Source organism: Camellia sinensis, chromosome 5 (assembly GCF_055761805.1).
Source record: "Camellia sinensis isolate YWXY chromosome 5, ASM5576180v1, whole genome shotgun sequence".
NCBI classification, from domain to species: Eukaryota; Viridiplantae; Streptophyta; class Magnoliopsida; order Ericales; family Theaceae; genus Camellia; species Camellia sinensis.
This window is the reverse complement of record NC_138965.1, coordinates 137,798,534-137,820,626: the sequence shown is the minus strand read 5'-3', so window position 1 is coordinate 137,820,626 and position 22,093 is coordinate 137,798,534. Positions and strand designations below refer to the sequence as shown.

The 22,093-nt window shown below is 35.2% G+C and overlaps 2 protein-coding genes across 3 annotated transcripts; one reads left to right on the top strand and one right to left on the bottom strand.

The window, feature by feature from the left end:
• The first annotated feature begins 756 nt into the window (after positions 1 to 756).
• Positions 757 to 13,737, top strand: LOC114261129 (CDPK-related kinase 3). Of its 2 annotated transcripts, XM_028201343.2 has the most exons (12): positions 1,161 to 1,962; positions 6,418 to 6,497; positions 7,209 to 7,339; positions 7,815 to 7,856; positions 7,984 to 8,092; positions 8,235 to 8,313; positions 9,122 to 9,418; positions 10,037 to 10,146; positions 11,735 to 11,842; positions 12,045 to 12,107; positions 13,045 to 13,212; positions 13,332 to 13,737. In XM_028201343.2, exons 3-12 carry the CDS (start codon positions 7,209 to 7,211, stop codon positions 13,467 to 13,469), a joined length of 1,245 nt encoding a protein of 414 aa, XP_028057144.2. In that variant the 5' UTR covers positions 1,161 to 1,962; positions 6,418 to 6,497; the 3' UTR covers positions 13,470 to 13,737. The 2 variants fall into 2 exon arrangements, with proteins under 2 accessions (XP_028057145.1, XP_028057144.2); XM_028201344.2 differs by lacking the exon at positions 6,418 to 6,497 and having other exon boundaries at positions 757 to 1,962.
• Positions 13,738 to 16,546: 2,809 nt separating this feature from the next.
• On the bottom strand, positions 16,547 to 17,362 carry LOC114261143 (auxin-responsive protein SAUR32). Its single transcript, XM_028201359.2, has one exon. The coding sequence runs from the start codon at positions 16,997 to 16,999 to the stop codon at positions 16,676 to 16,678; it is 324 nt and encodes a 107-aa protein (XP_028057160.1). The 5' UTR covers positions 17,000 to 17,362; the 3' UTR covers positions 16,547 to 16,675.
• Between the last annotated feature and the right edge of the window lie 4,731 nt (positions 17,363 to 22,093).

Below are 22,093 nucleotides of genomic sequence, written 5' to 3'. Positions count from 1 at the left end.
TACTATCACAAATTGCATTTTAATGATTCATATATTATATTTTAAAAAATCAATTAAAAAATCATATTTTTTGCATTTTAAATAGACCGTGACCTCATTAAGTGCTGTTAAAGATCAAGTCTAAACGTAGGAGAAACTGAAGACAATGAATGCAACTTATTGATTAAAAAAAAATATAAATTATGAAACTAATCTAATGGGGACGGGATTTGTAACCAATTTCCTCATTATTGAATAGATTATTTATTTTTTTTTTTTAAAAAATAATATAATAATTTGTAAAATATTACTTACGTTGCCAAGTCACTTCGTAATGTGGTAGTGGGTTGTTTAGCCCTCTAGATAATTATTCAGTAATTCGAGAGTATAGACATATGATATTTCATAATATTGTGATTGATGAATAAGTGAAATATTATATTAGGTGATTAAGAATTATAAAAAGACATATTAAATAAAAATTAATTAGAAAATATGAACGAGTAATATTCTCAGCCTGTGTTTGGCAAGTGGGTTTGCAGGTTTTTTTGGCTATTTTAACCACAAAAAACAAAATAGGTTATTTTAATCCTAACAAACAAAACATCACATCAAACTCATAATCATTACATTCTTCTCTCACAAAAAAAACTTAAAAAAGCCCAGACTAAAATAATTAAAAAAGCCAAAAAACTAAAAAGCTAATCCACTTCCCAAACGGAGGCTCAAATTATTGAATAGTTTCCATAGCTCTCCCTCTCTATCTACAGCGAAAGTCCCGCGCTTTGCCTTGGGATTCTGAATTCCGCATTTTTTATTTTCCCATATTTCAACATCTTCCCCAGATATCTTCCATAAGCTCTCTGCATTCGTTTGAATATGGGTTGATTTTTTAGTTTTTTTTTTTTTGATTATTTTAATTTCGTTTGGAATAAATTTTTGAATATTTAATTATTATAAAAAAAAAAAAATAATTATACTTTAAATATAATATTTTATTTTATTAATTTTTTAATTTATTTTATCTTTTTATAATTAAAAAAAAAAACAATATGCAAAAGGAAGCCCCTCTCTCTCTCGCTTTCTGTTTGTTTCTTGCCAGACCGTGTGTCCCTATATCTATATATTTGTTCATGTATGTATATGTATTCTCTTTCTCTCTTTTTTTTTGTTTTTTTTCTGTGTCCCATACACTGTCTGACTAAATTCTTCTCATTCTCTTTTTTTATCGTTTTCTCGCCGTAGATCTCTTCCCATCTCTCTTTCTCTCTCTCTGTCTCTCTCTCTCCTCATTCTCTCTCTCTGTCTCTCTCCGGCGCTAATCTACAGATCCGTACGCTGCCTGATTCACCCTGAGATGCTTTGACTGTAGTAAACTTTGACCTGGTCGCGATCACACACTTATTCGCGACTCCTCACTAAACCCCTTCCATGGGCCAGTGCTATGGCAAGACCATTCCCACCGCCGACAACGACGGCACCACCACCATCACCGTCGCCGGTGGAGGAGATCCACCTCCGCCCACTCCGGGGAGGTCCTCCGCTAGCAACGGCGTGCACTCCGTGAAAAACACGCCATCTCGATCCTCGGCGACGAGTACGTGGCCGAGTCCGTACCCTCACGGCGGCGCCAGTCCTCTTCCGGCGGGAGTATCTCCGTCGCCGGCGAGGTCGACGCCGCGGAGGTTCTTTAAGCGGCCGTTCCCGCCTCCGTCGCCGGCGAAGCACATCAAGGCTTCGCTGGCGAGGCGGTTCGGGCACGCGAGGCCAAGGGAGGGCCCGATCCCGGAGGATGGTGCTGCGGCGGAGGAGCCTGATCAATCGCTGGATAAGAACTTCGGTTACAATAAGAATTTCGGAGCCAAGTATGAATTGGGGAAGGAGGTGGGTCGAGGGCATTTCGGTCATACTTGCCAAGCCAAGGGCAGGAAGGGTGAGCTCAGAGACCTACCCCTTGCTGTCAAAATCATCTCCAAAGCCAAGGTTTGATCTTTTATTTTATTTTATTAACAAAAGAAAACCTCATGTTAATCAATTCATGTATGTCTTTACTTATTTTTACAGTGTTTGCAGTTTGGTCAAGGCATCTATTTAGCTTGTTGCTGTTAACTTTTTTTTTTTTTAATTTTTAATTGAAGTGAAATGGAATTGAATCGGTGGAATTTCCAACTAAAATTGGTGGATCAGAGAGATTTTTTGTTTTGGTTGGGGGAATCTGAGTTATCCTGAATCTGCGGTAGTGGTGTTAGGTCGCGTTATGTTGTCAACCCCTAACCTTTTATATATATATATATATATATATATAAAGGTAATGGGACAAAAAAAAAAAAAAAAAAAAAGAGCATAGATTTGGTAATGTGGTTTGGAAATTGGATGCATCTGTTTGGCAAAATTTATTTGCAATTTAAAAAAATGTCCAATCAGATTATTATTTAATTTATTTTTAAAGCTAATTTTTTCAGCTTATTTTGAGTTGAAAGAAGAAGAAGCTAAAATCTTGAAATGTTTTGCCAAACACCCTAATTTTTTGGTTGTAAATAATTTTTACCCAATGGGCCTAGGTCTACTTCAAGTTTGTGATTCAAAAGGCAGTACATGGGAGTATATCCTATCACCTTATAAATTTTAATTCATCGAACTCCAAAATCTCCTAGCGTTTTTGTGTGGGTAAAAAAATTGGACCCACACTATTGTTGAAGAAATCAAAGAAGTGATGACCAACGCCCATAAATCTGCAAAAATAGAGCGCTGTTGGTGCTCTGTCAGCCTACTCTGGACAGGCATCCCGATGCCTAAGTTAGAACAATTTCAATGAAGGAATGTTAAAGTAAAATGACTATGTATACAAAATTATGTTATTGTGTACCTGAACCTTTATAGGTATGTTCTTTATATAGAGCATAAAATAACTTACTTGAGATAGTTGTTTGACTTTTAGTGGGATAGTGGCCCCAATACCTTAAGGTAATGGGTATTATCTGAATTATTTGTTGAAATGCTCCTTGATTATCTGCACCAGAATGGCCTAATTAAGTGGCCTAGCTGATTGCCTCAATAGTATGTCCGAGCAGGGCTGAGCGCCTAGCTTCGAGCCATGTGCTTAGCTCCCAAGCTGTGAGCTAGCTCCTAGCTGTCTGAGCTACGTGCCTAGCTCCCAAGCAAATAATCTGAGCTAAGCATCTGGATAGAGAATTACGCAACGTGTTCGAGCTTGGACCCATGTAACACTAAGTGAATTTTAGTCCCCACAATTTCTATAAACTGAATGGAGCAGCTTTCTTTAGATAATATTTGCATTTCTAGTTGTTGACTTTTGTTTTGTTATAATGTTCGTTGAAGGAGATATTTGTTTATATGAGGTCGTGTATTTTATTTTATTTTATTTTATTTTTTGAGATTTCAGTTATTTCTAGCTTAAGCCTTATGCATCTTTTATAGAGTTATGCCTTTAGAAGGCATAAAAGAGTCACTAAGAAGTCGAACCCACCAAAGAAATCGTATCTTGTAGCTTACTTGGTTTCTCTAGGGAGGATAAATATAATTATTGCAAGTCTACGTAAAAATTCCCCTTTTGTAGGAAAGCTTGCATGGCTGAAATTGTCTGTTACAAATATGAGATATCTGACATGAAGAGGTTAATAAATTTAGAATGCAATGTAATTATGACATTGTCTTTATGTTTGAATGTCAAGGTGATTAAAGCAACAAGTTCATTTAAAGTTCGTGTCATTTCACACGTTGTGTATGTTTGAAAATTAAAACTTCCTAGTTTGTCGTTTAGTTATTTAAAGTCCATCATGGGAATTAAAAACAATAATCATTTCACTTGTCTTCCATTGTTCCTTATGATATTTATATTCTCTAAATGACTAAAAAAAACATGTGCCAGGGGGGTGGTGCGGGGGGGCGGGGGGATATGATAGATCTAAAACGCAGCATAATGTATTGTAATTATGGCCGGTCGCTATGTTTGACACACATGCTTGTTAACATGATGGAAAGAATGAAAGGGTTGACATGCACACGTATTTGATAGTGGATGCTATGTTACACAGAACATGGATCTTTTTGGTACATGGAACGAGAATGGAATGTATACACCACATGCTCTAAAATGTGGTACGATAGTGTTGGACTAGTATAAATTTTACTATAAAATTTTTAAGGTACTTCTAGAATAATATTTTTTTAATAATTAGATATTCAATAATATGTAGTTTTTTTTTTCTTCTCTCTCTCTCTCTATTTATTTATTTAAATTAATCATGTTGCTGGCTAGTAGCACATTTTTATGGGCGTTATAACCCATTTTTTATGTTCACTCGCCTTAAATTTTAGTTGATTATATTTGATTTTTTTACCTTTAAGAAAACCTTTAGGAAACATATTAGAAGGGAGGATTTTGAAGGAGGATTTTTGCAATTTTTTTCATTTCTACTTAGGCCTAGTTTGGGAAGACTAAATAAGTGCACTTTTTGACTTTTTATGAAATATGGGTTGGGTTTGGGTTGGGTTTGAAGTGATGTGTTAGAGAGGTGATGTGACTTAAATAAGATGATGTGACTTAAATAAGATAGTGACTTTTTGACTTTTTATCTTTTTTACCTCATGCCAAACTTGGCCTTAGTATACTTGCTTCATGTTTTGGAAATCCAGTGTTATTGGTGAGATCTAAACTCACATTCTCAAATCATCAAGCAGGCGTTTCGAAGTTCAATTTTTTTTTTTTTTTTTTTTTTACAAAAGCATAACTTTCTTATTAATCGCTTTATTCAATCTATGGCTGCAAAGTGCTCAAAATTAGAACAAAGATATTATTTTCACAGGAACAAAAATATTATTGTACATTTATAATGACACAAAACCCAATACCAATATTATTACTTTCACGAAGTCAGTTTTTTAGGTTCAATGAAGTTCACTGAAAAAAGAAGGGACAAAAATTAAAAATAATAATCTATGCGGATTTGGGGTTACAACATGCATATCTTTACTATGTGATGGAGCATTTAATAATGCATAATTGCTATCCACATCCTATTATGTAATGTTGGTTACACCTGTGTTCTAACGCACTTCATCCATGACCACAGCCGTGGTTTGAAGTCTTGATTGCATCTGTTATTGTGAATTCAAACTTAGGCCTCGTTTGGCAACAGGCTGGTTTAGTTAAAAAGTCAAAAAGTTACTAAAAAAGTCAAAAAGCCAACAACTCATACCAAAAAGTCAAAGATTCTCTTTTCTTTCTACTTTTTGCACATCTTTTCGTAAAAAGCCAAAAAGTCATCCCAAACATACTAGTTTTTTTTAGCTCATATTTTACCTAAATAGCCAAAAAGTTACTAAATTAGCCTGTTCCCAAACGAGGCCTTATTGGTGATACATTGGATTGTTGAAAACCTGTGGCACTAGAGTGATACACTACGAAAGTTATTTTCTTGTGGAGGTGCAGGTGTTAAGGTTAGCGAAGTACAAGAAGAATGAGCTTCATATGGTGTTTTGGCTCGTCAAAATCATTTTATCAGTTGAAGAAGTGGGGTGGGTTATTAAAAGGAAAGTCTCATAAAGTTTGGTGTGCAGTAGCTAATGTGAGAACCATAAGGTTATGGTATCAGAGGCTTTTCCATAGTAATAGTAGTAGGCTTACTTTCAGCAGTAGTTCCATCATCTCCTGGCAAGGCATTAAAAGGATTGGCATATTTAGGATGAAGTTCCAAGTGTATTTGTTTGATATGCACTTGAATTGGGGTTGAGTGAACTCTATGATGATGAGAACTACCCAACGTTGCTTTAGAGTTTAGGGTCCCTTGATAAGTGAAAAGATAACTAGCTAAACTATGATGGAGGGGATTTGTGAAATTTGTTGACTGACAGATTATTGAAAGTTGATGTTTTGATTATCCGGTTAGTTATAAGGACAGGGAGATTGGGGAATGTGTTGCATTGTTGGTTATAAGTTCCAAGCTTAGAGTGGGATGAATGGAGTTTTATGAGGTTAATCATGCTTTTTTAGAGTACTGAATTATCAACTGAGAACTTACAAGTGAAGTGGGTTTAGGTGAAATGACAATGTTGAAATGGGTGATGTTAACAACATAATAAGAGATAAGGGGATGGATCATTCAAGCACCAGTTGATGTTAAGACGCAAAAAGATAATTTAACCGTGTGTGAAAAGACTGACTGCACTAGTCTCGATTGATTGATTTTATTCATAGCACTATGAGTATGGGAGGAAATTCAATTAGAATACAGCTTGAGGCTCTGATACGAACCATGGCCTATGCTAAATTGAAAATATGCTTTTATCTTATCATTTAAATTTTTATTTTTTATTTTTATTGTTAGTTTTGTCATTGCCTTTTGTTTAATTGAACCTATACTTCTAATTCTTCAATCTTTTCCATTTGGCTCATTGTTTGTGACATTTGTAAGGTAGCATCTTTTCAACTACAAACTAAGTTATGAAAGCAGTAGAGAGATTACCTTGGATCATTACAAGTCATATTACTCTGGAAGGTTAATAAAAGTTAACTTTAAATAATTGTCAAAATATTGTGTTGATTGTAGTTTTTTTTTTTTTTTTTTTTTTTTGATTGTAGTTGATTAAGTTATAAGATACCTTGGTGGTTTTCTGATTAATACTGTCAGATGTAACATGCCATACATACTCGTATTTCATTTTTTATCTTTCATCTTTGTTATCAAATCAACCATTGAGGCATTAACAATACATTCCCAGTGATTTGTTGTGTACTGCCAAAGTGAAATATTGCTATGAGAGCAACATTAAATGCAAGTTCTTATACAAACAACAACAACAACAAAGAAACATTATTTAACACTTGAGCATCACATATTGAAAATCTGGCAAGGCTTGTCTTTCATGCAGAATTTGAATTCATTCCAGTCACATATTTCCAAATTTTATGAATGAAGCACTGATAGAATGTCAATCTGCTTCCTGTGTATTTGGTAATCTGGTCATTGGTTGTAAGATTCAACTTACTCTATCCTCTTTCCTAGAGATAAATTGATTTTGAAGCTAAAAGGAAGAAAGAAATTATTTGTTACGAAATAATGATATCAACAGAAATTCTTTGAAAATTTCATATTCATGTATTCTTCTTCTTTCTGTTAAGTTTGAGGAGTTTGTTACCTTCACATTTGGTTTACCTTGTAATGCGTCAATAAAGCAATATATGTATCTGAACAAGTTTTATTTGGCAGATGACAACAGCAATATCGATTGAAGATGTTCGTAGAGAAGTTAAAATATTGAAAGCTTTATCAGGGCATAAGCACCTGGTCAGATTCTATGATGCATGTGAGGATGCCAACAACGTGTACATAGTCATGGAGTATGTTCTTTATTGCCTCTATTGTTTTCTTGTGGAGCCTGTTCCTAGAAAATTGGCTCAGTGTAGTCAAATTCTTTATATTGTTCTATGTTTGTTAATGTATATGCATTGACAATTTATCAACCATTTTTTCCTTCTATGTTATCTTAAAACATAATGCTTTGTAGATAAGGATGACTGCATGATTAATTAATTGAAATAAAGTAGTTTTGATAAACCCTCATAATTTTCAGGATATTGCTCTTTCTTTCTTCAACTCCTTATAGTGCGTCTTTTATAATGAAAATTTCCCTCTTCCTGAAAATATTGGAATTGCTGGCTGCCATCAGTTATGTTGATGTTTGTCTATGATTTATTGCTCAGATGTTCTAATTTAAAATTCCCTTCATAGCTTCATATCGACTTTTTTTGAATTTTTTTTCTTCTTGAAGTTTGTTTGGGTTTGATGAAGCTTTTATTTGGTTTATCTTACCAGATTGTGTGAAGGTGGAGAACTACTTGACAAAATATTGTCAAGGTAAAGGGGAATATTGTTCTGAAAATTATTTTATTCTTGGTAGATCTTTTTTATTTTGTTTTATTTATTATAAATAATTCTTGGTAGATCTAATTTGAACTTATTACATGCTTTTCCTTGGCTATAGAGGTGGTAGATACATTGAAGAGGATGCAAAACTTATTGTTGTGCAAATTTTAAGTGTGGTTGCATTTTGTCATCTTCAAGGTGTTGTGCACCGTGACTTGAAGCCTGAGGTTATTGCATCTTGAACTTGACATCTCTGTATTAAATATTTTGTCCCCTTCCCGAATAGAAAAACTATTTTTCATTGCATTCAGTAATCATTCCTTCCATAAACTTCATTATTAATGCTTTTTGTAATTGCGTGTGTTACAGAATTTCCTTTTCACCTCTAGAAATGAAGATGCTGATATGAGGCTTATTGATTTTGGCCTTTCTGACTTCATCAGACCAGGTATTAGCTGCAGATCATTCTTAGTTTGTTCATTATCTTAATCATGCATCTTCACCAATATCAGTTAATCACTCGTACCTCTATCAATGCAATTTAATTCTCGTCACATAATTTGAAAAGGTGATGAGTTCTTATCATACCTCATTGTTGTTATCTCATCGTTTCTATCTAGATTGCTTTCTGTCAGTATGTTCCTTTCCATCCTATTCTGCTATATAATAGCATGATGCTGCCTCCAACATTCACTTGGCCTCATCTAATTGACTGTGATATTGGTCACATCACACTAGCCTTGTTTAGCCAGTGTATGTGCTTGAATGAGCTAACAAATGCACTATATTGTTTGGTGTGCTTTACAAATAACTGGCTTGTTTATCAACTATTCATAAGCTTTTGAACAAGAGGAAAGGGATTTGTACTTGCACAACAGGGGTATACCCAATGAGGTTTTTGTAAGGGTCAAATGCACCACACACCCCAAAGGAGTAGTCTAACCTTTAAAGAGGTGGATGACCTTATCTTATCTACCCTCACCTAAACGGCTCACACCCAATGCGGGATGATAACGAGACATATGCTTCTTTTTACTTTGAAAAAGAGAAGCGTATTTGTATTCACACAATGGTGAATACCCAACAATGGTTTTCTAAGTGCCAAACCTAACACACCTCAAGTCTAATCTTTAGAGAGGTGGATGTCCTTATCTACTCTCCTACAGGGCTTGCACCTTAATATAAATAATAGTCAATATCACTTAAGTTGAGCATTGAATTCATAACATGTTTGTGTTTTATGAATGTTTATGCAGAGGAAAGGCTGAATGATATTGTCGGAAGTGCATACTATGTAGCACCAGAAGTCCTTCATAGATCCTATAGTCTTGAAGCAGATATTTGGAGCGTTGGTGTTATCACTTATATCTTGTTATGTGGTAGCAGACCATTCTGGGCGAGAACAGAATCAGGAATTTTTCGTGCAGTGCTAAGAGCAGACCCTAACTTCGATGATTTACCTTGGCCTTCCGTCTCAGCAGAAGCAAAAGATTTTGTGAAAAGGCTTTTGAACAAGGATTACAGGAAAAGGATGACTGCCGCTCAAGCTCTGAGTAAGTTTCGGGTTCTAGTTATTATTTTGTTGAATCAAAATGATTTTCTATATGCTATAGAAGCATGGGCACTTCTAAGAAGGTGGCGTATCCGTGTCGGATACCGACACTCGTTGTACACGTCCCAACAAGTGTCTGACACTCGTCAAAATGTGTCCTATTTTTAAAAAAGTTTTTAAACCCGGACACTCGTGTCTATTTTTTAAACACACGTGTCCACCGATTAGACACATGAATCTAGTTATAAGTTTGAACTAAATAACTTGGGGTACAATAATAAAAAAAAAACAATGTAAATTTATAAAATAAGTGTTATATTACATTTTTTTTTTTATTATCTTTGAATGATATATTCATATATATGACATACAATAAATATATAAAATTATATATTTCGTGCATGTCCGCATTTTTTTGAAAATTAGCATGTCCGTGTCATATCCGTGTCGTGTCGCATGTCCATGCTTTTTATTCAAGCAATAAAATGCTTTTGGAGCAGTCATTTTTCTTATTAGGTCAAGGCATAATGGTAAACTCATTTTATGTTAGGCATTAATAATGATAATGCATATTTCTTCTTTTTTGTTCTTAGACTGATGTACATTTTTGTCATTGCAGATCACCCATGGTTGCGGAGTGAAAATCATCATATTCCTTTAGATATATTGATCTATAAGTTAGTCAAGTCATACCTTCATGCTACACCTTTCAAACGTGCAGCCCTAAAGGTACTATCTTGTCATTTTTCATAGCTGAAAAATTATTATTTTACAATTAATTTTACTATACATGACATGTTGGTATTAGACTAGTGTTTGTTTTTTCCCTCTTTGTAAGTTGAAATTGTTTTCCACTATCTACTCCTTCAAAACGTGTTTTTCACCATATGCTTCAATCTTATGAATTCCATATACTTTTCTTAATGATCTTACTGAACATGTATGGGAGAAAAGTTGGCGAACAAGTAGGTTCTATGTATTTGGAATGCCTTCAAGTTATATTTTGAATTAAATTTACTTGGATATGATGGTTGGTGTTTTCTTAAAAAGGTAATACATTTATCGAATTTATATATATAATAGAAAATAAAATACATGAAGATTTTTGTGGGGGCAATGTAGTAAATTTAAAGAAGCCAATGGTCAAATATTCATCATGCTAAAATTTGGCACAATGCTAAATTTGACATGGTGGAATGGGCACAAAACACCCACTCCTGCAGTGTGCTATCCTCGGACTCTTAAAATTCTGGCTACTCAATGTCAGCATTATATTTCTGTAACCGGAGAATCAGTATCCCAGTTGCTGATCACGGCTCTGATATGTATGGAGTACAACCAGTCTCATCCAATTCTACTTTGGTTTCTACATTGGCCCTCTTGCTGTTCATATTGTATTTTTCTGGTTAGCCTTTAGTTTTTTAATGCTCACCATTACACAATGAAGAATTATCATTTCAGTTTTGGCACTTTTGATTGTCCACAAAATTGGTCTCATTTTACTGGCACTTGTATTTTATGGGCACTTGGATTGCATTTTTTTTCATTCTGCATAACCAAGCAATGAATCTACTTGTATTTGAATTTAGATTGTTGTCCTCAGTTTGCAGACAAGATTTTTCTAGTTTTTACGATCCTTCTATGTTGGTTCTATTTTACATTATGACTTTATTCTGGAGGCTGAATATGTGCATTCAACTGCTATGCAAAACAAAATGAAAATGATTTCATATTGTGGGGTGATAAAATTCTCTGTTGATGCTTGAGGTCTCAAAACACATAGTTTGACTTGATTTTTATGTTGTTTATAAAACTACAGTTACTATCCTTCATTTATCTATGCAAATTTCAGTGCACGTCCAATGAACTATAGACCAAAATTTAGAATTCCTGGTTAACAATTGAAAGCCAGATGCTCATTTCGGCAGGAACGGTATTTAATTCCCGAGATTAGTTAGAGTTATAAACTTCGATCTCTAAACTGTAAATTTCACTTGAGAATTGATCATGTGAATCACATCATCAACCTTGTAATATGTTCCACCGCTCTTCTTGGCAATCAACTAATAGATTTTTACACTTGGAACATCTCAATTATATGAACGGTTGTCTTGGGCCCTAGTGGTTCCTTGTGGGCTACTCCATGAAACGAGAGCCAGGGTTTGAACCACATTGTCTATTGCAAAAAAAAAAGAAAAAAAAGAAAAAAAAAAGGAGGATAAATTGAAAGACTTAAAAATTGAAAGACTTACTTTGTCATGACATTGTGATTTATTGATTAGGTATTCTGATCTTTGTTATTGTTTTTTGTTTGCAGGCTCTTTCAAAAGCTTTAACAGAGGATGAATTATCTTATCTTAGAGCTCAATTTAGGCTTTTGGAACCTAATAAAGATGGACGCATTTCTGTTGATAACTTCAAAATGGTTAATTTTTTTTCTTTCTGGTTTATCTTTGAAGTTAAGAGTTGGTATATCATTTCTAGGAATCCTTCATTCTATTAATGAAAATGACATGGTCATAATAGCACAAGATATCATTGTATGCTTTCTTTTAGCCATTTGTCACCCTTTTTCTTTTGTATACAGTTGGGATTATGGTTAACAAAGAATTTAACTAAATTTCCAGGCTCTTGTGCGCAATACAACTGATGCAATGAAGGAGTCAAGGGTTCCTGACATTCTAAATGCGGTAAGGCATATGAGATTATTATTTTTAAATAGAAAGTATTGATTAGTATGTTTGATATTTATTTTAGATTTAAGATGTCTTTTGTGTATGTACATGCTAAAGTTTTCCATAATTACTGTCAGCAAGTTGAATAGCCTATTGGTCCAGCAACTTGAATAGAATGGGTCTACCAACATGACCAAAAAACTTAAGCCAAAGTTGGTAGTACTAGCCGTTTAACACAATCTCCCCCAATCAAATAGGTGACGTCCTCATTGCACTCTATGGTGCCCACTTTGTTCATCCAACTTCTGAATTGGGTTGATTGGTGTTTACTGTGTTGTGCCGAACACTCAAAAATGTAAAAATTGGATGAACTAAGAGTTGGTAATATGTGACTGACTTTAGGGTTTTGAAAATTTAGTGAATAAAGAAGGTAAGAGTATGAAAGAGTTTTGTATCCTTTGTATCTCAGAAAAATATGTATATAATAAAGGGTTTTACTAACAAGTGTTCATAGTAAAAGACAAAAAATTGAAGAATACAAGACACCTTTTATTAAATTCAATGCACTTTTATTGAATCACTATACTTTTGTAACATTTTTACATATTTTCAAGAAACTTTTTGCACACTTTTCAACATTAAGCAATGCCTAGGGGGCACTTGTTTGCATTTGCCTAACCAAGTGTCCAACTAAACGGAGGAAAATAATGACATAATCAATAGTGGATCACAACAGATAATACCCCACCTCTTGTAGATATTTAGTACAAGTTGAGAGAAAAAAGGAAAGTGGAGAAATATAGATAACCGTAAAAAATAAATTAGTAATAATTTAAATAAAATTTTAAATTAGGAACAACACTTGTGAATAAGAAAATTTGGCAGTTTTATGTTGACATCACAGTTTGTCAAAAATACAGTTCCTGAATTTGCTGCTTATCTTTAATTTCAGATGGCACCACTCTCCTACAGAAAGATGGACTTCGATGAGTTTTGTGCAGCTGCAATTAGCACATATCAACTAGAGGCTCTTGAAGGGTGGGAGCAGATTGCATCAACTGCATTTGAGCATTTTGAGCGGGAGGGTAACCGGGTTATCTCTGTGGATGAATTGGCTAGGGTATTTTTGCATCTGAGGCTTTAAAAAAAAGAACTTTCTTAGCGCTTTTTTTTTTTGGTTTCATTTTATTCCTTCAATGTTAAAAAAATTATTGGTAATCATAGTCTCTACTGTTGCAGGAATTGAATGTGGGCCCAACAGCCCATACGCTTCTCAGAGACTGGATTCAGAGCTCTAATGGAAAGCTTAGTTTACTTGGGTATACCAAATTTTTGCATGGCGTGACGCTTCGGAGCTCAAATACAAGACAACATTAGGTTTTTTAGGCCTTAGGCAAATGATAGCAATTAAAATTCATGGCATTCAAAAGATTTGGAGTTTTTCTTTTTTTCCCTTTTTAGGGTTTGGGGATAGAAAATTGTGTACAAATGAATAGAGTTAGTTGAGTCAGTTGTGAGTCTGTTGAGGCAGTTTTATGTTGAAGAATTTCTTAATGCTCATTCCCTCTGCAGATTCTAAAGTTGACTTGGGTTTGAGCGCAAATATTTTTTTTGAAATGAAATTCCTGAAAATGTCTACTTTTTATCTGGCTGGAGCTGTGTTTATTGCTTATCTGGCAATGTTTCCAACTTTGGTTTGTCATATGTTATCGATACCGCTAACTTTTAGCTTGTGATAAGTTGCATGTGCTAGCAAATTCTTATAGATTCTCGCATTGACAGACGATTTGGAGGAGAAACCTGCATCCTAAAAACTTCAGTGATGGTAAGAGTATTTCCTAGACAATGTGGGGTTGTGACTAAAGGAGGAGGGGTGGAGAGATGGTTTAGAATAATTCAATTTTGTGTATGCCATGTGGCATCATCTCTGGAATGGAAAGAAGAAACAATGGATTGATTATTCAATGGTTTGAAATATTCATTATTTATGTAGTGTCTCTAATGTTTTTAGACTTCTCTAAATAAGGGCAGGTGTGCCCTAAAACTGCAAAACCCTCGGTCTCAACTCAACGGAAACAAAACCCCTACCTAACGAGGAGGTCACCTACCCTTTGACCATCTGTGTCTATCCTCTCATCTCTCCTACTACCCAACATAATTCATTGCGGTACCAAATTACTAACACCATGCATGGACCACTCAATGCCTCATTAATGAGGTGGCAAGTAAAATTTTAAAAATTGACTCAATACGTATACAACTTTTATTATGTCTTAGTCACTTTATTTGTGGGGTAGAAAATTTTATGGATGAAGTATTTTTCTTAAATCAATAATTGTTGATTTATCATTTAAACCCACATTAATAATTATATCATAAAGAAAATGGTTTCTCTAATCTGGACAAGTCACGACTCATTTTGTAAATCAACAATTTTAATTGCCCATTCGTTAACGTATTAAATATTAAGTTGAATTTTTTTTCTTATAGATCTAAGGGAGACTTACGTGTCAGTCCTAATAAGTAGATTTATTATCCAATAGGTCCTGTGAAAATTAATGGCATTTTTCATCGAATACTTACAAAAGTTTGAAATTTATCACAATAAATGTCACTAATTATAAGTTTTAGGGACAATTTTAAAAAATTGTTACAAAAAGTCATTAATTTTTAACTTTCAGCGACAATTTAAAAAATTCTTCACAAAAAGTCACTAATTATAAGTTTTAGAGGTAATTTATAAAAATCGTAACAAAAAAAAAACCACTAATCAATTTTTAGCGACATGTGCAAAAAATCATCACAAAAAATTATTTTTGACTATTTTACTAAAACTTATTTTCAATAGGATTTGATGAGAATTAAATCCAATTATTAGGACCTATTAGTGATTTACCCTATATCGCGGTAACATTAAGTTTAAAAGGATTGAACGTTCTAACTCAGAAAACTAGACTGCCCAAACTGAAGAGGAGTTAGTTCCCTATAAAAAATTGAATTGGGATTTTCTATCCCCATTTTTGGTACATGGTTATACAAAAAAATGTGTCAAAGTTATTTTATTTTAGGCGTTAAAATATAGGGTGGTGAGGTGGGTGGGAGAGCAGAGTATTTAAGAGAGAAGAGATAAAAAGAAAAACAGAGACAAAAGAATACTGCATGTAGCTTTCGGTTGAATACAACCAACGGATAGGATGGACCATAGTATATGCTCCTTATATTTGGCTTATTATACGTCTCTGAATTCATTCCTACTTAACCAAAGATTGTCATATACATCATTGTCTATGGAATTGCTCGGCATTACTTATCTAAATTATTTATAGGCTCTTTTTTGTTTTGGTGGAGAGATATTTTTGACTTTCGCTTTTTAATTATCAGAATACGTATTATTTTTTTGGATGGGGAAGGAATGAATTTGTATTGCCTTGCGGCAGAAAGAAAGAATTGGGGAGAAGGTGGCAGTTTGGTAGGAATAGGTTATTTTTGTAATGTTAGGAAGGATGGTCTAATAAAAAATGAGAAATACTATATTACGTATAACTATTGATAATTGATTAGAGTTAAAAATATTGTACTATGAGAGATAAGGAAAGGAAAAAGACAATTGAGTGTAATATTTTAGTATTACAAAGATTTAATAGATATAATTGAGTTGGGCAGGATAGAATAGGATGGAAGAACAAAATTCCATCTACAAGAGCGAGGTAAGAGAAAATTGCTATCCATATTTTGTGTGCATCATATTTATATGAGTAAGAAAATAGAATGGATCAAAGAAAATGCAATGAAAGGTTGAGATTAAACTCAATTATGAAGGGGAGTACATGAAAAATAAATCTCAACCTACTTTACAATTTCTGTGACTCATTTTGGTATATTTAAGTATCAATGTATTGCAACTAAAGTGGGGGAAAAAGGTAATCTTTGATTAAGAATTTGGGCAAAAGTCCAATCCAAAACCGTTGGGCTTGTGATATTCATCGGAAATCTGCTTTGTTAATTCAAATCATTTAATACAAATATAATAAAATTATATAATTACATTATTGAATTACGGAAGTAGAATCGTTAATGGATCCTACAAACCAAAATTTTTGGATTCTTTGTTGTTCCAATGGAAGAGAAGTAGATCTTTGAATTGATTGTGAACATGAACAAATTTGATGGCTTAAATTAAGCCATCCCATTAGCGTTAAATTTCCAACTATTCACATCTTTAATAAATTAAAACAAAATTTATCACAAAAAAAAAAAAAAAAAAGAAAAAAGAAAAAGAAAAATTGAAAAGAAATAAAAAAACAAATGGAAGAAAAGGAAAAATAGAATCATCTAGTTTGCAAAAAAACTTTGTTGTCGTCATCATCATCAACAATAGTCCTCACCATTACCATCACCCTCACCTCACCATAACTACCTTGCCATATTATTATTTAGAAAAATCACAAAAAAAGGACTAAAACTTCTCAAATATGCATTTTCAAACATGAACTAACAAAAAGTGTTAAAGTATTATATCTAGGGTTTTCAAATTTTTGATACTGACATTTACAAATATATTAATTGATACTGTCTGATATCGGTCAAACCTTAAAACAACCACCATAACGGTGGTGGTGCTCTCGATCAATCATTGCCTGAACGTAGCGAAACTCTTCCACGTGGCAAGGGATAGTGATTGTACCCTTTTGATCAAAGCCATACTCTTCCTCAGCCTCCTTCAACAATTGCATGAACAGTGGGTGATTGAAGTACATCACAGGGACTACAAATCTCTGCTGTTGATCACCCTGGCCCACCTTGATCGCCAAACACCCTTTGGGAACCTTCCCTTGTTGTGGTTGTTGATGGTGGTGGTGAGGACGGTGGAGATTAAAGCTCAGCAGACTCTTCTCTCTGCTACCCATATCTGCGAAATCAAAGGAAACAAAAACAACAAACGACAAAACCTAGCCTTTTTATTTCCGCCTTTATTTGTTTTTTTCCCGAGAAAATTCTAGAAGAAAACGATGGAGAAAAAAGAAAAGGGTCAGCCGTGTTGCCCTGGTTCAAGACGGAAGAGTACTAGTCCACCTCTCATGGTTGATGGGACACCCAACATTAAGCACAAACGAATTACATAATAGAAAAAACATAGATTTAGAGAGAGCGAGAGAGATGGGGATATTTATATTCCAGGGTTTCCGGCTTGAAACGTTAGGTATATATATCACTAGGGTTTCTAGCTTTATGCACACTCTCTCTCGAGGTACCCTTTGATTTTATGACTTCACTAGTTTGGATTGGAATTAATTCGGATCCCAATCAAATAGTTTATACCAAAGTATGATGCTATGTTAATATTTTTTTATAAAGTCAAAGTTTAAAAAGTAATGTTAGGAATTATGAAAAAAATATTATGAAAATGATCATGAAAGATTTTTCACCTTTGAATTATACATATAATACAATACCACACACTAATCAAAAGATGAAAACTTTTCATCATACATTTCATGATATTTTTTTCATGATCCCTAATATTATTCAAGTTTAAATATAAGGGGATATTTTTCTCCAATATACTGTGGGGATGGAAGTGTATTGTTAGGTTTGTGGGATATACCATGGATTTCATTTTGATAATCCGAACTGTTAATATGTAGAACTCATCAAGTATTTCATCCTTACAAAAAATCATGTTTATCGGATATCTGTAACCCCTTGATCAGAACACATTTTTGTTAACAATTTATTTTTAAAAATCATACTTATCATTGACAAAAATGTGTTCCAATCAAAGGGCTACTGATATCTGATCAACATGATGTTTTGCATGTATGAAAGACTCGACGAGCTCTACATATTAAACGGTTTGGACTATCAAAATAAAACCTGTGATAGGCTCTACAGATCTAACAGTACGCTCCAGTTTACATAATAGGCTGAAGAAAAGCCTCTCTAGAAATGTATATTTATTGTATACAAATTTAGATTCAATAAAATAAAGGCAGATCACAATCCTTTCACGGTCAATAGTTATAAAAAAAATCACATCAATATTATAGTGAAATGATTTATCCACACAATTTGTTCCGTTTGTATGCATGTAATTGAAACTTTGACCAAAAAGTAACCTTAAAACGGGGTTTTTTCCCGGTCAGAATCTCAATTGTGTGCATTGGGTGAAACAAATTGTATGGACATAGCGGTGCTGAATGTTATATTTATTTTAAATTAATAAAATAACTAAGAGAGATTTTAAAATATAAATTAATATAATAATTATAAATTGTTAATTTTAAATTTTAATGAAGTGTTTTAGATATGTAATGGATAATATCTGAATTAATAAGTCCTGTGAATCAATGATTGAATTTGAATTTTTAATTTATAAAATTATTGACGTGGTATTATGTAATACTTAAAGGCTTGTATAGTACAATTTATTTAAATTGATTATAATTTTTTATTTTAAAAATTTATATCAAAATATTTATGTGATTTTTTATTATAATTTATAAGAGAAAACTAACCAAAAATAAGTTAACGTTAAAAGAAGGATAAGTGCTTTTATTTTATAATTATCAACTATCCGCATGAAGTATCTATACTATATGTATGGGGAGGAAATAATTCTCCTCGTATAATCCTGTTGACCAAGTTCACGCTCCTCCGTACGACGTCGCTTTGTTACCTGAAAACACAAACGTAAACTAGCCGGCGGGTGTGTGCCGGAAACCTCTCCGATGCCTAAGTCAGTAAGCTTGACAAATAGACAAAGTTTTATGCTCTCAGAAAGAATTATGTTCAATTACCTCCTCCAAGGTGATGTTTGTGGGTTTTTATAAGTTTCCCGTGGCACAATCCTAGTAGTACTTGTATTTCTACTTGCAGAGTCCTCCTAGGATTCATACTCCTAAGGATAATGCTTATCCTTTTACACCCTCCCCCACTGCTTAAACCAAGTGGGATGGTTTTCTCCATGGCCGAACTACCATTTGACCGAGGTAAAGTAGGCTGAACTAACCTTAGTTCAGCCCTTCCCTTTACTCTTCCTTATATCGATTTCTCATCTGTTCAACCTATGGTGTGTTTGGACCGAACCAACGACTCTCGACCGGTATAACTCCCAAACTGGTATACCTCTAAGGTCGGTATAACTTCAAGTTGCTCCCAGACCGAAGTACATTTACAATCCTCTAACCGAAGTAACTTTATCATTTGTGAGCCGAAGTAATTTCACCTCCTTGGGCCGGAATAACTTTGTCTCTCCAAGGCCGGAATAACCCTGCTCTCCTGGGCCGGAGTATCCATTACGCCCTTTTTACTTAGCCCTTCGCGTTTTGGGCCTCAAAGCCCAACTCGCAGCTCGGCCCAATTTTTCCCAAAAATTACCCTCTCAATTGCCCCTTAATTCCATCTGCGCAACATGATTGGGATTACCAATCTACTGGCCGAGCTAAAAACCCTTTAGCTTCTCCAGCCGAGCGAAAAACCCTCGGGCTCTCCAACCGAGCTAATTTTACTTCGGGCTTCACTATGTCCGGTCAAAACGTCTCTTCAATCACAGCGACTGTAACGCTTCCCTTTCCAATGACACGTGGCAGATTCTGATAGGCTGAGGACGGCTGTCACGCCGTCTTTCGTACTTCGTGAATTTTAAACAGTCCCGCCCAAATTTTGGGCTTTCTAACAAAAACAATCCCTGAGGCTAGGGTCCCTTCACTTTTGCTATTCCTTCATCTTCTCTCTCCGCTCTCTTGCTGCTCGTGTTCTTCCTTTTACTGCAACAGATTTTCAACTTCAGTCCCTTCTTCTTTAACCTGGTAAGCAAATCCACTTTCCCTTCATGTTTTTTTTTTTTTTTTTTTTTTTTTTTTTTTTTGCTTTCACATTCGTTTTATGCACCTGTATATCTTGTTTCGTATGTTTTTTGCAAACATTTTGTCCATTTCTGGTTTGCTTCTGTATTTTCATGAAAAAACCATAGAACTTGTACGTGTATGAACTATTATGTAGAAAAACCAGTCTTAGATCCAAAATCACATAGCAACCGAACTAGGATCCTGTTTGCCCCAAATACGTAGATCTCTGTAGTCAATAACCGAACTAGAACTTAAAAGTTTCAAAAGGTTACCAGAGCCTGACTTTCTTGAGCCGAAATAAGATCACCGAGTTTTGAATATAGCAAACTAGGAACCTCGGTTGTCGACCGAACTAAGTTTTTGGGGCCAAACCGGCTTTCTTGGTTCCTAAACTGAACTCAAAAAGCCGCCCCAAGGGGTTCAACCGAAGTAACTTTCTTCACACTGCAACCGATTTAGGCCTTGGGGCTAAACCAGCTTTCTTAGTTTCTTAGACCGAACTCAGAAAGCTGCCCCTAGGCGTTAAACCGGTCTACCGAGCAAACTGCTCAAATCGAGCTACCAAACCTTTTGATGAAAGAACCAGTTCTTTGAGGCCGAAGTAGGGCTTTTATACCTTGCTTTTAAATTGTAGCACGGTCCGTTGATCAGTGCTTTAACCCCCTCTGTTTTTTTCACTTTGCAGACTTAGGTTACCCAGGCACTCCTGCGTGCGCTCAACCGAGCTACTGAGCACGATTTTTGCACCGATATAAGTTATAAGTAATTTATTCATCAGATGGGTAAGTATAGGTATTTAGTTGAGACCCCTGGTGGTATGGCCGAATTTAGGAAAGATTACCAAATTCCTGATGACGTCCATCTGACGTTGGCCAAAAAAGATGTTATTCCTTGGGAAAATGAAGGGTTCGTCCCTTTTACCCTTCAATCCATTATCGAAACCGGACTACGGTTTCCTGTCCAACCGTTGATCTGCGAATTCCTTAGGCAGACTAGATTATGCCCCACCCAACTGTCCACCAATACATACCGTATTATAATGGGGATAGCAGCACTGAACCACCAAACCGGACTAAACCTTGGTCTGGCCGAAATATTCCATCAATACTCCATCGGCTCAAAAGATGCTGGGTGGGTCTATTACCTTAGGATTCGCCGCCGTCGAGAGAAGATAGTTAAACACACACCGGACAAAGATCTTAACGACGATGATTTCTTCTGGGTCTCTGGGAACTTTGAGGATTTTCAAGCCCAAATTCCTGGCCGACCTATAAATTGGAAAAAGGGAGAGCCTGGTAATTTAACTTCGGTCTTCTTTCTTGTTTGTTATCTCAGTTTTTAGTCTATTGACCGAACTAACACTTCTTTTTTGCAGATTTCGCCCACCTCCGTTCCCTATATAGCTATCCCAACCTTGAAATTTTGCGCGCCGCACTACGGTGTTAAGAACGGAGTTGGGCTAAGCTTCTAAATTTTGAGCCGACCTATCGGTATAGCGGCCGCCGTAAAGCAAGAGTAACCGATTTCCTTCTTGAGGAAGCACCAGAACCGGACCCAACCTTGCCCGAAATACGACTTGTCCCATTAACTGCTGAAGAGGAGATGGCAATGAAAAGCAGAGTTAGGGCCCTTCTGACCGCAACAACCAGAGCCGAAGTACCACCAACTATTGAGGCGCAACCTGCCGTTGTGGCCCTCCCCTCTCAACGGCCTTCTTCATCTCGCCCTTCCAAGCGCGCCCGATCTACATCGACCGAACAGCAACTTGTCGATGAGGTTGAATCCATCCCCCAAAGTCCTCAACCTTCCCCCCAACCGGAGCAAACTGACTGAGCCGAATCTCCGAAGTGGGCTCCGCCGCTGACCTTTAACGACCGAGACATCAAAGCTACTGACTCGGTCGTGGCTGAAAAAGATCACCAATTGGCCTTTAACCTGGCCAAAAGTGTGTGCCTCCCCAAGGACATGGAGCACCACTTAAAGCAATTGAACTCCGAAATGAAGTCAATTCGGTCTGCATCCAAGTTCATGATTTTGGTAAGTAACTGTCCATTTTTTCTTGTTTGAATTTTCCAACCTTTACTTCGGCTTAAGAGAATTCTTTGTTTTGTCAGGCCTTACAGAAGAACAACATCACTTACAAGAAAGTCCAAG

Excerpts from the sequence above, each read along its gene's own strand:
- LOC114261129 (XM_028201344.2), top strand. The coding sequence starts at position 1,411 with ATGGGCCAGTGCTATGGCAAGACCATTCCCACCGCCGACAACGACGGC. Across the intron at positions 7,340-7,814 it reads AACGTGTACATAGTCATGGA|ATTGTGTGAAGGTGGAGAAC; the intron begins GTATGTTCTTTA and ends TTATCTTACCAG. Across the intron at positions 9,419-10,036 it reads GACTGCCGCTCAAGCTCTGA|ATCACCCATGGTTGCGGAGT; the intron begins GTAAGTTTCGGG and ends TTGTCATTGCAG.
- LOC114261143 (XM_028201359.2), bottom strand. The coding sequence starts at position 16,999 with ATGGGTAGCAGAGAGAAGAGTCTGCTGAGCTTTAATCTCCACCGTCCT.